General features: G+C 37.5%; 1 protein-coding gene across 2 annotated transcripts in view; it reads left to right on the top strand.

The window, feature by feature from the left end:
* Positions 1-17,223, top strand: part of pdlim2 (PDZ and LIM domain 2 (mystique)) — a 51,317-nt gene that overhangs the window by 7,386 nt on the left and 26,708 nt on the right. For both annotated transcript variants that reach the window (XM_043246355.1, XM_043246356.1), the window contains exons 2-6: positions 5,297-5,428; positions 8,461-8,612; positions 14,270-14,333; positions 15,104-15,252; positions 16,709-16,781. In XM_043246355.1, coding sequence (XP_043102290.1) covers positions 5,333-5,428; positions 8,461-8,612; positions 14,270-14,333; positions 15,104-15,252; positions 16,709-16,781 — 534 coding nt within the window. In that variant the 5' untranslated portion in view covers positions 5,297-5,332. The remainder of the gene's footprint in view (positions 1-5,296; positions 5,429-8,460; positions 8,613-14,269; positions 14,334-15,103; positions 15,253-16,708; positions 16,782-17,223) is intronic.

The following is a 17,223-nucleotide window of genomic DNA, read 5'->3' as shown; positions in this document are numbered from 1 at the left end:
TATGCAATGCAATGCAATGTAATGAAATAATAAGGTTTCATTCAGTATATGGTTAGATCAAATTTGATTCAATTTGGTGGCATATTTTTAATACCAGTACATTACGGTTCTTCTATGCTATTTGTTTTCTGCAGCCATTTTCTCATTTATGCTAAATGTATAGTTCAGGATGCAAAATGCAAATCGTTTTATTAGTACTAAAATAGACTTTATATGTTTTCATTTATAAAAAACATTTTTCCTTTGCTCTCTGTGAGAAATGACTCCTTGAGAGGTTTTATGAACTTGTAGCGATTCAAACCTCAAACTTACTTTGTAGTGATAGGTGCTAAAATCTTATGTTTGGCTTGTCCGGTTTCACCGACTCTTTAGCCTTTTCTCAGAAATCCTCTGACCTTCTCATGTTTAAACTGAGTGCCAGTGTGCTGTTCAAAAAAAGGCAGCTTTATGCGTTCTCTCTTTCACAGACACCCCCTAACTTGGACGTAAAACGGTTATAGCAGTTTCTCAGCCCCGGCCAGCTTCTCCTCAGAATATTTTGGGTTTGTGAGTGCGAAAGGCTGTTTTCTAGAGACAGTGCTTCATAGTTGGGGTTTGAGAATATATTTGATTTAGGGCTGCACTAAAAGTATAACCATCGCAATTTAGGTCAAAATCCCATTAAACTTCACTGTGAAAGACCAAATGGGTTGCAGATATAAGCAGAAGTGAATCTGATAACCGAAACCTTTGACTTTTTAAAGAGAAATCTTCTGTTTTTCTTTTAAGTAGGTCTGACACACTACCGTAAAATGGTGAAAGCTAAATATTGGAACGTTAACCTCGTTTACATTTGACTTTATGCTTTGATTTTTTTTTTTTTTTGTTTTAAATCCAGAATCATGCAGCTCTAGTTAATTTCCATATTCATTTCAGTGCATCGCTGATTCAATGCTCAAAGACTCATTCAGAAATACCACTCATTCCATTCGTGAGACCGGTCTTTGTGAAAACATGCAATACGAGGTGAAAGTCGGCCAGTTTGAACCAGTAATGCCAGTCACTGATGGTCCTAATCCGTGAGCCGTGTCATGGACCGATGCTGACAGAAACTCAAAGCTAATAGCTGCAGGTCAGGTGTGTTGTTCGGAAACAATCACGCAGAGCAGGCACAGATTCCTTTCTCTTTGTTAATAAGAGCAGCAAGGGGATCAGCTTATCCAGTGTTACTGTGAAGTTAGCATTGCATAGCCGTTACTATGTATCTAAATGCGTAAAACCGGTCGAGCGCTTTGCCAGTTTTCCGTTCTCGCATCTCCTTAGGTTTCCTCTCGCTGAAGCAAAAGGAACTCGAGCTAATGGATTTTTGGCAAACGTCAACAAATGTCAACATGGAAACATGGACTCCCCTAAACCTGCCTTTTATTTCTGCGATGCAAATACTTTCACTTTCCCAGTCAGCCGAACCATTTCTATTTTTATCTCACAGAGGTACCCTCCCTGCCTTTCCTTCCCTGAATTATTAAAAAAAAAAAAAGGACCGTTCTACTATCCATCTATATATAATATGCACTTTTTTTTCTTAGGGCAGCTCAGAAATGAGTTTAGTGTAAGATTATGTTTTTAAAATATTCTTCTAAAGGTTAAAACACACAATATTGCAAAAATATTACAATAATCTGCTAATTTGCTGAACCCCCACCCCCATTATCAATATTAAAATGGTGTTAAAGTACGATTTCTTCCAAAAATGTATTTTTGTTTGACATGCTATTAAAATACTAATAATGTAGCACAATTTAAGATGTAACTGAAACTGATAGTTTCTGTTATTAATATATGAATCTGTTTACTCAGCATTTGAGCTGTCCTAAAACTCCTGATTTACTGTGCATGTCCCGATAGCACGCAGTGACTCCGTGTGAATCTAGCAACATTCTTTTCTGCTCGCTGACGCTAACGAGAGCGGCCGGGATCCTCGCTAACATGCTGGATTAATTGAGGTTCTGAGGGGAGGGAAATGCGGCTGCCGTCTCCTCTGTGATTACATAAAAAAACTCAACAACAGAGCAGAGCAGCCGGAGTCTCGAGAGGCCGCAGTAATTAAGATAGATCCTCCCGAACAGAGGCATCGTTAAGGCTGCTAATTGCCTGGAGAGCTAATGATGGGGTAGATTTGCATTCCCTCGGACCAAACTCTCCAAGAATGCAGCGACATCCGTAGCCTCAACTGGGTCACGCTGGGTAGGAGAGACATGAGAGCGTGCGGGTTTGTGTTTGTCCCGTGTATGGAGCCAATTTCAGGCTTTCACACACTTTGTCCTGTTGATATTAAATTCAGGACGGCGTGACACAGACGCTGACCTATCTACGGTGTTTACACGGCCAGATTCCTTAAATTCTTGCTTTAATTACATCATTATCAGGGTTGTATGAGCCATGTTGACTTTTCAAAACACGTGGTACTGTATATGTGCGCTAACACTGTACGCCGAGTGAATGGTGTCAGATGGTTACACTAGGATTATGATAAAATATTTGTATTTCGGTAGGTATTGCGCTAATTATTATTCATGAATGATTTACAGAGAGTAAGAATTCAAGAGAGTGCTTCAAATGCTTTGGGAAGTAGTTATTGTGAAACAATTAAAGGATATGAATATTATCCTAATAGCAAAATCTAATACCATTTCATCTAAATTTAGGATATATAAAAAAAAATATCAATTGATGCCTAAAAACAAGGCATTGCATAATAACAAACCGTTTGAATAAACAGTATTATTCATATTGAAATTAACGCATATTAAAAATCTGTACTTTTTTGTCTGAATTTTAAAATAAAAATACAATGAATTTAGGCATAGCATCATGTAAAATATGATATATATATATATATATATATATATATATATATATATATATATATATATATATATATATATATATATATATATATATATTATTTTTTTTATTTTTTTATTTTATTAACTCCTGAATTTGTTTAAAATGAGAATTACATAATGCCATGCAAAACATTTTTCAATAAAAATTTCCAGCAAAAAATGATCATGAATTTAAATGAATGGTTTGTCTTACTTGCCCCAATGTACAATAAAACAAATGCCTTTTTCTTCTTCTTAAAATAGGACTTTGTGGTAAGTTTGTGTAGTGTGCGAGCGAAAATTGTTCTGAAATATTAAGAGTATAGTGGACCAGCCCTTAAATGACTTTTGATCAGGTGTAGACGGTGGCTTTTTTCCCTCATTGTTGCATAAGTACATTGAAACTATCAAAGGTCAAATCAGGGTGAGTGAGCAGGCCGCCAGGGACAGATAAAGGCTGTAAACCTCAGTTCAGTATCAGAGGGAAAACAAATGCTCCACACCCAAAAACTGTGATTTTACATCGTATTTCCAATCTGAGATATTTACAGTAGCTATAAAAATCATCAGATCACTTTCCAGAGCCCATGTGCTTACTGACAACAGAGACTCTTCTCATACGTCACTTGATCCTGACAGCGCATAGTGTGTTTTTTTGAAGTTTCCACCAGAGAGTCCAGGCATGTTTTAGCTGTCAGGTAAATAGTTCATCAACAGCTTAGTGAGCTCTTCTACAAGGCTGCTGCAGGCCAAGGCTTTACTGGTGTCTTCAGTATCCTTAAAGGGACAGCACACCCAAAAAATGAAAGTGATAATTGACGCTGACTGAAACGCACAGATCTCTGTCAGGCTGCAGATCGCTGTCTGCGCTCTCACTGGTAATCGGTGCATTAGCAGAGCCAGCTGAATAATGTGCCAGTCGCTCTTTTCCATGCAATTACAGTGAATGATGTCTGGAGCTTTTCAGCTTCAAAAGGTTCAAAAAGCCATCAGCGTTTTGTCTTTTATTATAAAGCTATTAGTAAGCAGTATATTTCAAAAGACTTGGAACATAACATGCAGGTCATGTAGATGAGTCACTTAATCTAAACTAATGGGGCTTTTGTGTCGCTTTTTTTGATGCTTGAAATTTTCAGTCTCCAATTATTGTAATTACATGTTAAAGAGCGACCAGCAGAGTCTTGGTAGCACACGTAATGTGTCTACTTATATTCCACAGAAGAGAAAAAGTGAGTATTTGGAATAACATGAGGGTGTAAATGAAATTAAGTTTTTCTTTTTTGTCTTTTTTTTTTTTAGCTAGTGCTGGTAAGTTGCTCATTTCTTTCACAGTTTTCTTGAAGTAGTTTTAAGGAATATTTGTGTCACAGACTGAAGTGATCCTTCTCCTTCAAGTGTGTGTGTGTGTGTGTGTGTGTGTATAGATAGGCCCCTCCAGGAACATATTTGGGAACCACTGAGATTATATACATTTCACACTTATTTACTGTGCTAGAAATTAATGGGGAGTAGGGTACTGGGAAATAATATGATTCAAGTTGTGTTACCTGATCAACTAAACCCATGACACGGCAGACCTTTTAAAGTGTGATCCTGTCAGGGGGTTTAGATCCTGGTTTTCTGCGGTGGAAACACACAGAGCACCGGCCCACTATAAACCATCTTTATTTTGGCTTCAAAACTAAAAATCAAGATGTCTTGAGTACTAAATCCTGTGGCGGTCTTGGTCGTGGTTCTGCTTGGTTTTTGTATGGAGCAGATGTGTCCGTGATCTCTGGGGTCTTCGTCTTCTAGTGCTCATTGCCCTGCACATATGTTAGTAATAAATGTTTGCACCACTGTTTACCATGGGCTCAATGAGGTTCAGTGCATTTGAAGTGGGTGCAGTGAACCATCATGACTCCAAAGAGCCCATCATTAGATGAATGAAAGATTCCGAAGATACTCAATTGCTGGGTGTTTATTCATTAATGTCTGTCTTTTTTTTTGCTACCGTGTCTTTTGTTAAAATCCTTTTAGTAATTTTTCACTCATTTTAATAATTGGTATTGAAGGAAATATTAAACCTGCGTTTTGTGTGGGATTAAGAAGCTCAAACTGAATCTAAAGTGGTTTCTCGCTCTCTTTGCGGCTGCTTCAGCTTTAAAAACGCGCTCCAGGAATGTCAGTCATGTGGCACCTCTCTATGATTCCTGATTGCTGCAGTGTCGGTGGATTTGAGCTGCAGTCATGTGGAATAGGATGAAAGGTGTTCTGAGGAGCAGGTGAAGCCAGTTTACCTTTCAACAGCAGCCAGTGGCTCAGAGATGTGGAAACTATGAGACACATCTGTGGCATTTCAGCTTGATGTCAAATTAAACTGACCAACGCTCTCTCCATCTGTGGGTTTTTTTTGCTTCTCTTCTCACACTCCTCCTTTCTTCCTCTCACAGCACTCCTGAGAGCATTGGGCAGCAGCCTGTGGTCACATGATGCCATTTACAGTCAACCTGATTGGCCCGTCCCCCTGGGGATTCAGAATTTCTGGAGGGCGAGACTTCAAGAAGGCCATAACAGTTTCCAAGGTACGTTTTCATGCCCATTAAGTACCAGAGCAGAACATGGTTTATCTCCTTGTTTTTTTGCATCAGTGATTAAAGCAATCATACCTGAACACTTAATACTCTCCTCATTATACAGTGTATTGCACACTGTCTCCCTGACTACTTCATCTAAACAAGACCTGTATAATTAAAGAGGAAGTTCCTGGTTATTGTATTCCATTGCAGATGGTCAAGCTATTGTTTTTTTTAATCTCTTTTTCCTTACAGTTTTTCTCCATTCTCTTTTTAAAGTTATAGAAAATATGTTGAACTTATGCAGTGATGTGTGAAAGTTTAGGCACAGCATGAATCATTTGATTCCCTTAGGACACAAAACTAAGCATAACCGAAACAAGAAACAAAATCTTGCTAACACTTTCAATGTGGTTCATTAGTTAACTTTATTTAACAACATTATTTAACACAAACTAAGAATGAACAATACTTCTACAGCATTTATTAATCGATTTATTATCAGCATTTACTAAAACACGTTTTTTAACATTAATGCACTGTGAACTAACATGAATAAACAATGAACAACTGTATTTTCATTCGCTTTTAACAAAGATTAATAAATGTGTAATGTGTAATAAATGCTTTGTTCATTGTTTGTTAGTTAATACATTAATGTTAACAAATGACACCTTACTGTAAAGTGTTACCGAAATCTCAAACTCACTAAAACCATTATAGCCAACAACTTGTAAACACCTGATAAAGTTTTCCATTATACACCATAATAATAGACTAAATTATCTATACTAACACTAGAATAACCCATACATAATTCAAGAAGATCCTTCTTAATCTTTGTTAGGACTCTATAATTTTCAATTGACCCTTATTAAAACCAGTAAAACCAGTGTTCGTGTTTTTTTTTTTTTTTTAAATCAAAGATAAAGAAAAACATCTTATAAATAATCTTTTATTGCTTTTCTTTTTGCCATCATGATATAGCTGTTGTAACTGGTAGGGTGTTAAACTATAAACAAACAAACAAAAAAACTTGTTTGGGTTCACACTTATTTAGTGTGAGTCTGGTCTCTCAGAACAGGTTAATCAAATGTTTGCTCTTTTTTTTTTTTGGTTCAAGTTTTCAACACACTGGCAGTTGTGAAAGACTGTTTTTCAGAATCTGCTGTTCTTCTGCCACCTAATCTGGAACCTATTTATTTTTTGTTTTTCATGGGCTTTGGGACAATTTTCAAATTGAACCAAAACAGTTCCTCTCAAGTAAAAAATAAAAGTTTACTTCATGCAAACGAATTCCATGTTGCGATCCAAAAATACACCAAAGTGTTTCTAATTAAAGGCAGCTAATGGAACCTTTCCTTTCAGATCCTGCTCACATCTGCATTGTAACCCAGAATTCCATCGCATTTAAACATAAACCGCTTTAGAACACTGAGATTTTCACATTTATTTCATTATCCTTATTGTTTCCCATTACCACACTGTTTTAAATACGCTATTAAAGGCATAGTTTACCAAAAAAAATTCAATTCTGTCATTTGCTCACCCCCACGTTGTCTCTTTTTACCCATTTTAAAACACATTTGAAGCTAATCTTAATGAAACCTGAGAGATATCTTGTCCCTTCACTGAAAGGCTATGCAGCCCGAAACCTTGATGCATTAAAAAGTTTATAATTTATAATTGATTGCTTTTTGATAAACACATTTGATTTAGTCAGTGCGTTACATTTATTTAATCAAATATAGTAAATGTGAGCGCAAATGTGCTTCATGCAGTTTATTTTTGCTTGAACTACCCTTTAGGGACTGTTGTTCCCTCAACAGCCCATGTGTGTGGAAAATGAGTGCTTAAAGGTGTCCATGCAGTGCAGGCGACCTTTGGTATTGAGAGGGGTAGTAAGAAATACAGAATAGAACAGCACGGGTTTTTTTTTTTTTTTTTAAAGGGCTCTAAAGAGCCTCATGGAGAGACGGGTCAGAGTGTAGAAGCAGGATTTGGCATGGGCACAAATCTTATGCTTTCCTCTTTTTATTGCCTTTGTCTAAACTCCCCTTTCCAGACTCTCCATGATCCCTCAAGCTTTACGTACATGTCTTGACACTGTTGCGTGAGACAGACTTTAGAAACCTAGATATCCCTATAAAAATACCACTGAGAGTTACTGCATAATTCACATTCTGAAGTGTGAGGGCAAGTGCTCTTCTGTCTCTCAGATCTTCACCATAGTCACACACAGAGGGGAAGGATAGTTGCGCTCCACATGAAGCGAGGCGTACTCTGATAACATGAGACGCGCTTCATTGTGTGTCTCTGTAGCAACAGTTAATTGGCACTCGAGCAGGTCCTCAGACATGGCACCTCTGCCCCTTCGCTTTCAGCCAACATCAACAACAACAACAACAACAGCTCGCTGGCAGTCTGCAAGGCCTCTCTGTGCCGGGCTGTTTGGGTGTTTCGAGTCAAGCTGAGGTGTTGCTTTCCTCTTCTCCTACTAATGAGGTTGTGGCCTTATTGACTGTTGAGTCTTGAGGGGAGGCAAAGCTTTGCTCCGCTAACTGCAGCCCTTGTCTAGTTGTTTTTAAGATTCTTGCCAACTTTAACACTGCTATATGTAAGCCTTTGGTTGGTTGATGCCGAAAGTAAAGCCTGTGGTGTTATTACAACATTGGTGTGAGTTTGGGGCAGGATTTTCAACTGAATGCAGATGAGAAAGTGTTTAGAAAACCCGTTTAGAAATTACATTTGGCAATTAAATTTGCACGCTGTAAACCAAGACAGATTACAAATTGAGTAAATATAGGCAATGAAAATATTTACTAATATTTCCACCGACCATATCTATGCTAGCAGGCTTACATAATATTTTAAGTTTAAATGAGAAGAACTGGTTAAGCAATGCTCTATTTAGCACAGAAAGTTTAATTGTATCTTAAAATGGTAGCAAAAAATGCAGTAATTAGATTTTTATTAATTTTATTTTTAGTATTCATTATACCTCTGCTGAGCTGTGATTGGTTGAATGTTTTTGTCTAAAGGTGAACACTGGCAGTAAGGCAGAGACGGCCTGTCTGCAGCCTGGTGACATCATCATGGAGATTAATGGACTCAATACTGGCGAGATGCTCAACGTTGAGGCACAAAACAAAATCAAGAGCTGCACGACTCAACTGCAACTTCTCGTAGAAAGGTGAGGGTGCCTCTGTTCTTATCTACATTGTCTTTCAGAGATGGATAAAATGCATTAGCACTGGTCTAAAGTGCCAGTAATGGTTATGAAATATAAGAATTGTGAAACATTTAATGCAAATTGAAAACAACTTAACTTTTAAAAGATAGTCAGGTCTCTTTGTGGCAATATTTGCCTCTAGATGCAGCTGTTTTTGCAAAACTATTTTCTGTTTGCTTGTGGGGAACAACTAATGGGAATCTACTAATGGGAAAATGCTGAAATCCTGCAAACTAACTTACATTTTAATAACATAGTCCCAACAGTAACATCTGACATGTTGTTATTTTTCTTATACTCCAACACAGTTAGAAAAAAAAATTTTGGTTAAGCCAACCTTCATCATTCGACATGGCATCCAGAGCTTCTCATGTTGCCTGTGATTTACACAATGATTTTAAAATCTTCTCAGAGAGTTTGATTGACCGGTGATCTGAACAATCATAAATGCAGAATCTGCCATTTTGTCTAATAAACAAACTGACCATCAGTACCATTTACTTGTAGCTTGACAATATGCACATCATTTTTTTGTTAAAGAAAAGTAATAGCCATTATAAGAGGCTTAAGAGGAAATAAAGACAAAAGCAAACAAAGTCAGTGATGTCAAGTTCAAAATAAATATAAAAAGGTAAATATAACTTTGTGCTTAGTCAGACTTGTATGACAAGGAACAAATAAAAGATGCATGCCTGTTAAATGTAATGTTGCCTAAAATGAACTGTATCCCATGTTTAATCTCTACAGAGACGTCAGAGCAAGTGGCAAATGTCGTAATGTTTGAGAAAGCTTGAGGCTGTTCTCAGTAGAGCACTAATCAGCATATAAAATAGGCGCTATCTTTATCAATGAATCACAGATTTGAGTTTAAAAAAACTACATTCTCACCTGAAAAACACCTTTAAACTACATTTCAATAACGGTAATATTTTGAAAATTAGCAGGGTTTTGGGGCACAGGAACAGAAAAGAACGCATTGTCAAAAGAAGCGATTTTCTGTGTGAAAATATAAAATCATAAAATACACTGTTGCGCATTCTGATGTGAGCCAATGTAAATAAACCCACGGACAGCAGAGTGGAACGAGTGAAGTGGATTTTACTGTGTCACGCAAGTGTGGCGTTTTTTAGTCAACCAATCAGGTTCTGCAGTGAGTTTAGCTCCACCCTTTTGGTACCCTTTGCTGTGCTAGGTGCCCTTATGGAACGGTACCAAAAAGGTGGTACGGTACGGTTCCCTATTTTGGTACCTTTCACAATGGAAGCGGACATAATTGCATACTGTACAACACTGTACCAAACCATAGCACTCAGCGGAAACGAGCCATTAGTTGATTTAGGTCAATTAGTCGACTACCTGTTCAGGCATCTCATTGGCTACTTGAAACCTGCAATTTTACAACAACAATACACGCTGTTTTGGCCAGAATGGTACATTTGCTCTCTCACACACATGCACTTTGAGCCCTGTGTCCATGTGAGTACATTTTTCCCTTCTGACCTCATGTGTCTGACCAGGCCAGAAACAACACCGGGCCCACAATGGCACTCTAACTCTGTGTGTGTGTGTGTGTGTGTGTGTGTGTGTGTGTGTACTGTAGCCCACGGTATTGGAGGAAGAGGGTGTGTGTCTGCCCTCTTCTAAGTTCATATTAGACTTATGTAAGCATCCTGCCGTCTACTTGACCCTTTAGTTTTCAGGACAATCCATCTACAAATAGAAGTGCCTACAGTGTGCAATAGAGGAGGGACATTGACTTGTGTGTCAAATTCAGTATGAAGAATTTGAAGAATTATTGGCATGAATAATAGTTTCCTTAAGCTGTTTTGTAAAGTGTTTCCTCTTTACAAAACAGTGGCAGACAGTGATAGTGTATCAAACCTGGAGCCAGTTGCATTAACCTAGCTAGAGTTTTGCAGTTAGGGCTAATCAGTAATTGTTTTCAGTCTACCTTTTTGTAACTCACTTGAAGAAATTATGACCAAAAAAAATAGATAAGTCAAAACATTTAGTTCAACTGATCACTGAAGTGAATTTCAACATCAAAATCTTCCAGGAAAAGTCTGAAGCTCCAAGTAAAAGTACAGTTTAATACTAGTCTATGCGCACAGCCAAACACAAGGACGATCTACAGCTAGGCACTATCAAGTAGAAAAGTTAATTGGTTAATTTTTTGGTGCGGGCCAAATGATGTTTACCTATAAACAAAATTTGGGAGGAGCGTGCGCGCTTGATAATTAACCCAGCTGGCTTCTCGTTTCCTAATCACACAATTATCCAACCAGAGCAAGAGAAGCCTACTATAAATTCACACAAGCCTCTTACCTCGATATCTCGTTCATAGCATCCCTCCACCACCCCAATCTCCATTCCTCATAGTTCTACTATTCCCTCTCTGGTGATTAATTATATGTAAGTGCGAACTCGTGAAATATAGAATTTCAGAGCATTAAAAAGTCTTGTTCCCATTTAAATGAGAGTTTTGTGTATCTCTTAACCTCCTAATACAGGCGCTTGTCAGCATGAGCATCTTTATTTGTGTGAACTGATTTAAAGACATAGACACAGTTTGACCACTTTAAGGACCGAGTCTTTTTGTATTTGTGAACCAGTTTGCCAGTTCGAGTGAGTCAGATTTTCCAGTGCTATATATGAGAGAAAGACTGTGGAGGGTGTTTGATTTATCAGTTTTCTCGGCAGTAGTGTTACATGTGCAAATCAGTATGATATTGAAAACAGGCATGTAGTGTTTAGTTATGCTGAAACACTATTACTGGATTTTTTTTTTTTTATTGATACACTGTTTGAGAGTTTGAAAAATGTAATTAGTATTGTTTCTAATATAGATTAGTCACTCCCAACGCTGATCGTGAATTCTTTAAGATTGTCACCAGTAAATCTAGGCTTTGCATTGAGCATTAATGGCTCCTGTGAGAACTTTCCAGCTTGTGAAGAGGCTTTGATGTGCGACTCATGTGGTTTTATAGTTTTTTTTCTTTTGTTTTTTTTTTCTGCTGTCCTTTTCTCATTTCATTCCTGCATTTTTCTGTGATGTTCTCATATAGACTTGTAATGATTTAATCTCTAGTGAGTTAAAATATGGCTGGAATGCCGCAGTGCATGTGGGGCATTAAGATGCTCTGATGCAATCTGTGTTGATGATCTTCCAAAGAATGAAACTGTACTGTCACAAAACCAGAAAATGCTCTGGAAATGCTGGTGTAATACGGAAGAAGTTGCAGGGAATTTTGCTGGGATTTTATATTTGCAGTGTCTCCCTTTTTAAATAGAATTTCCTCAAGTTTTTTGAGTGAGGTATCGACCAGAGTGAAAGCCGTTTGGAACAGGAATTTTTATTTTCTTGCTTTGAGCTTATGTAGCAACAGTATTATTTGACAGAACGATATTTTTAAAATTCTGAAACCATGGATAGGCCATTTAGTCTTTTGGTTTGCGTCCATTAACCTCTAAGTAAAGAAAATAATCAAAATAGACAAAATGACCTTTTTTTTGTAAAATATTCAATTAGTAAATTATTAGTTTTCGGATTATCTCACAATAAAAGCAGATATTACAACCAGTTTGCATCATAAAACATTTTTGTTGGAGACTGCAGCAGATGGCTGTCAGTAGGTTTAAAGATAACTAGTGTCTGTTTATACGCATTTAACCTGCAGTCACCGGCTCAATTATTGGCTCAGGGCTTGTGTAGAGTTATCTCGAAACATATTAACATATATAACATTCAACCCTATTTACATGGAGATCTGGTCTCCTCTTCATCTGGAATGACACAAAGAAACAGAAAACTGACTAAATGCACTTTTTGAGGGAGCTTTGCAGATAGGTTTATTGAAATAGTCATTTCAGTCTGTGTGGAGCATCACAATAAATCTTCCTGAATTATTGCAATTAATAGCAAAGTGAATGTTTGGAAATGTAAACTATTTTTTTTTTTTTTTTTTTTTGTTGTTGTTGGTGAAAATACTTTGTCCTAAGACTTCTGCACAGTACTCTCTCTGTGTGCGTGCAATGTCACAGTTGAGCCCAAACAATACTGGGTGGATTCTAGACCCTAAACCATGCCAACACTTCTGCAAAAAACATCTGGTGATTTGAAAGTCATTTAACATTTGCTAATTTATGCCCGTTCTGCTGGAGCTGCATGAACAGACAATCTATTCTCACCTTAATTATTTGACTTCCGACAGTGGTTGGATGGACAGAAACAAAGGATAAAAGGATAAGCTTTACCTCAGGTTGTGCTTGTTCTGTGTACTTTGTCTCTCAAGCTAGTGTTTTCATTTGTGAATATATTATAATATAATAAAATGTGTACACGTGTGTACACGTGTGTATATGTGTGTGTGTGTGTGTGTATATATATATATATATATATATATATATATATATATATATATATATATATATATATATATATATATATATATATATATATATAGTAGCTTTTCTTAATTTGCTATTTCAAATCACTTCAAGCATCAAGATACTGTTTCTTTATCCAAAGCTCATCTCCAGACCTCCTCGGCTTTGAGCTGGGAAGAAAGGATAAATCAAACGGAGTGTGACGTTAGGATGAAATGGAGTGAAACAAAGAAGCAAAGGTAGAGGGAGAGTAAAATGAATGTGTCCTCCAGGGCTGTTCATGGCTTGTTTTTACTGGCAGTGATGGGAGGATGCTCTGCTTAAGCCTCGTAGTAAAACATCTCATTAATGCCAGTGAAAAACAGCTTATTTGGAAAGACATCAGCTCTCTGATTGTTTAAAACGCTCTTAATGAAGTGCGCGTTTCAGACATCTACACCCAATTTAGTTTGAAGAATAAACCAGATTACTTTTACTGCCAGAGTGAACCTATTTCCTTAATTGGTGAGCTTCCTCTGTTCCTAGACAAATGAAAGACTACAAGCACAGCGGGTGTTTTTATAAAAGAACATTCAATTAATAAACTGATAATGGCTTCCCAAAGAGATCCTGGCTTCCTGGGGAATAAAGGAAAGTCTTCCTGGGTTTGACTTGAGGTATCGTGAAGACGTAGAGCAGCAGCTCTGAATCAGGCCCTTGTGTGGCATTCCTTCCTCATGAAGCTATAAAGAGCTTTCTGTAAGCATATGCCAGGGATTAATTCTAAGATAAATAAACGTTTTCAGACATGTGCTGCTTCCTGGTCAGGGGTTCTGCTAATGTCTTTAAACAAGACTGTGTTGTCTTTTTTCCGTCAGATTTCATCAATTTACATTTAAAGGCCTTCTGCATTTTGTTAAATATATCGCAGTCCGCAGTTCCTGCAGAGGAAATAAATGGCAGTATTGAGGGGCTTCCAGTTTGTGTCGGTCTGATTTACTTGGTAGCTGAAATGTTTCAGGATAATACAAGACGTTTATTTTCTTTTGAGGGAAGTATTACATTTATCCAGCTACTTTATCAAAGCAACATACTGACTCCTAAAACATTTTTTGCGTTTCCTGGTTTAAGCCAGATTTATAAAGCTATGTTTTGAAAGAGACCCAGATTAACAGTGCACTGAAGTTACGGGAAGAATATGCTAATATGTGTACTAAAATAAAATGTTCTAATGTTCGACTTTTGCCACACAGGCCTGCTCCTCCCACTCCGGGTCAGACCAATGGAATCACAGAGCAGCTGGTCGGCCGCTTCCAGGTGTGTAAAAAAAAAAACAACAACAAAAAAACAAATATTAAAGAAAGTTTAGCATTGATGACTATTGATGATATTTCTTTTACTGTATTTTTGATAAAAATAAATTCAACCAAGCTGCTTTCAAATGCATATCTTGCAGATATTACAATATTAAAGTAGCAGCATATCCTCATTTACAAAATGTTGCTGAAAGAATCAACAAAACCGCAGTCTATCGCTGTTGCGAGCCTGTGGTGAGTGTGCTGCTCTACTGAACCACCGGCCCTGGCCGTAGTGTTCGCTGCTTCTCAGATTTGCAGTAAAGCATGCCTGGTAGCCATTACAAGGAGATGAACCACTATCTGCTTATCAATGATTTATAGTTTGTGAGGTTGAGATCGAAAGACATTTTCATTTTCTGTACAACAATAATTCTGCATGTCTGTATCCGTGACCTGTGAAAGGAACTTGGGAGTGTTATAAATCAGGCAGAGTTCCTGCCTTTTAAATACTGAGGGGACAGCTGGAGGGTCTCTGTTGTAACAGATACTGTGATCGGAAGGATTGTGAGCCCCACAGGTCTCGTAGTCCTTTCATACAACCGTGTGAGAACTTCTGAGCAAGGCGCATCTTTAAGTTGGAAAAAGGAAAGATTTACATTTAATGAGAGAGTTTGTGTGTTTTTTTTTTTTGTTTTTGTGAGGCTTGTGAAAAGACTTCGATCCATAGAGGTGTTTAATCAGAGCTGATCAATTCAAACTGATGTTTTTGTTTTTCGTCTGGTTGTTCAGGAGGCAGTGCAGGTGAGTCGAGATGAGAACCAGAACTACAGAGAGTACACCATCTCCAGCCCTGCCTCTCTGTCTCCTGGCCCGTACTCACCTGAGCCACCATCCAGCCCCGACCGCAAAGGGGGCAGGATCACACCCACCAGTAAGAGGTACGACGTTGCATCTTTACTACTCTTTGAAAGAGCGTGGCTGGCGATACTTGGTTCAAACATTAAGCCTGTTAACAGAAATGTTTTTTTTTTTTTTCTTTTGAAACAAAAAGAGATCTTGGGCAGAGTGTACAAGCTTTTTTAATACAATGAAAGCAGTTGGTGACCACGGCAGTTGACAAGTTTCTGGGAGCACCATAAAAGTCATCTGAAACGATGCAATAATAGAATAATTTGTTATTGACAAATTCTTAGGAAACATTGATCATCATTAACTTTCATTGTGTGACGAAGAGGTTGAGAATGGACATAGCTGAAGTTCATTGGGAATAACTTTTTCTTTATTACAGGTTTTCTAGAGGTTTCCATAGCCCTCACGCAGGCACCCACATATGCTTAAAAAAAATCTTTTGAATCATGTGGACATTGAATGCGTACATTGTAATACCCATGTCATTACACAAATTTGTGTCTGCATGAACCACGTAAACGCACACATCCACAGAAGCAAACTCTTCTTTACTTGTTCTCCTCAGATTTAACACAGTAAACATCTCCAACCTCTGACTGACTGCAGCACATTCCACATATCACTGCTGGTGAAGCTCATTTGATTGGATTTAGTGATGGATTATGACTAGATTCATAAATTATGGATTAATCAGGCAGAATTTGGCAGATGGCCATATTACAGCACGGCATGGTGCTGAGAAAATTTTTCACCTGCTGAATAAGATCTATCTACTTTTGTATTAACACCCTGATTTATTTTTGAAGTGACTGTTTATGATTATATCATTAACTGGCTACATACAGTTAAAGGGAAACCACTTTTTGTCATTTGCTCACCCTCACCATGGTGTTGTTTAAAAACATGACAAGAAGTGATTCATGTGACCAGTGAGCTATATCCTGTGAGATAATCTCAAAAATTACTGGAAAAACCTGATATTGTGCGCTACCGTTCAAACCTTTGGGGTCTATAAGATTACATTATTTGAAAATACGTATTTGAGAGAAGTCTCTACCGCTAATGCTTTTTTTTTAAAATTTTGATTAACAGTTCAAACAAACAGTATTTATTTGAAATGTAAAAAAATAATCCTTTGTAGCATTCATTAAGACGATAACTTTTGATCAAAATGAAAATATTGTTATTTGCTCTCTCTTTCTTTCTCATCAGGCGTTTGAGTGGTAGTGCATTATCCAATAGTTATGGTAGATCTACGTGCCTTTATTAATTTTCACATTCCTATGTTTACTTCTGTTAAGTTTTTTTGGTCCATTACGTCTTACCACCTGAATCAAATAAAAATAATAATGCCTTAAGTTCATGTAACTGCAAGCCATTTCATGCCAACTGTAGTTTACATGAGAATTAGCTTGAATTCAACATCAGTTCAGAAATGTCCCATGATGTGCACTTATTAAAACTAAATATTTCCTTATTTTTCAGCCTCCAGCTCCATTCCTGGTCTTCAGAGGAGAGGAGTGTACAGAGTCACAGACTGTCCCGACCCCTCTCTCAGGTAGAGTCACTCTCACAGCTCTTTTAATATAATCCTGGACCAATAAAGCCCCCATGAAGCGATTTGACAGGGTTTCTTTTGTGTTAATGTATGACCTATTGAAACCGAAATCAGGGCGGCACAGTCTGAAGAGCTTTTTTCTTGTTTTAAATAGCAAGTACCCTTCACACAAACGAGATCTGGAGCGCTGATTGCAGGATGTCTTTTGTCATGAAAAAACAGGGGGTTCTGCTTGTCCCGGTTTCACTCAGTCATGAAGAAGACAATAATACAATGTCTTAACCAAACACAATGCGACTAGATATAAAATAATTTTTCTCTTAACCAGCCATGACGTAATGACCAACAACAATTTGTTTCCAAAAAATGCTAGTTAATATTATCAAAGGCTTTTGTTTTCCATAAGTGCCTGCCTTGTTGGCATAGGCTATTTACACTAACT

Source organism: Puntigrus tetrazona, chromosome 8 (assembly GCF_018831695.1).
Source record: "Puntigrus tetrazona isolate hp1 chromosome 8, ASM1883169v1, whole genome shotgun sequence".
NCBI classification, from domain to species: domain Eukaryota; kingdom Metazoa; phylum Chordata; class Actinopteri; order Cypriniformes; family Cyprinidae; genus Puntigrus; species Puntigrus tetrazona.
The sequence above is the reverse complement of the archived record's forward strand: the minus strand, read 5'-3'. Positions and strand labels throughout refer to the sequence as shown.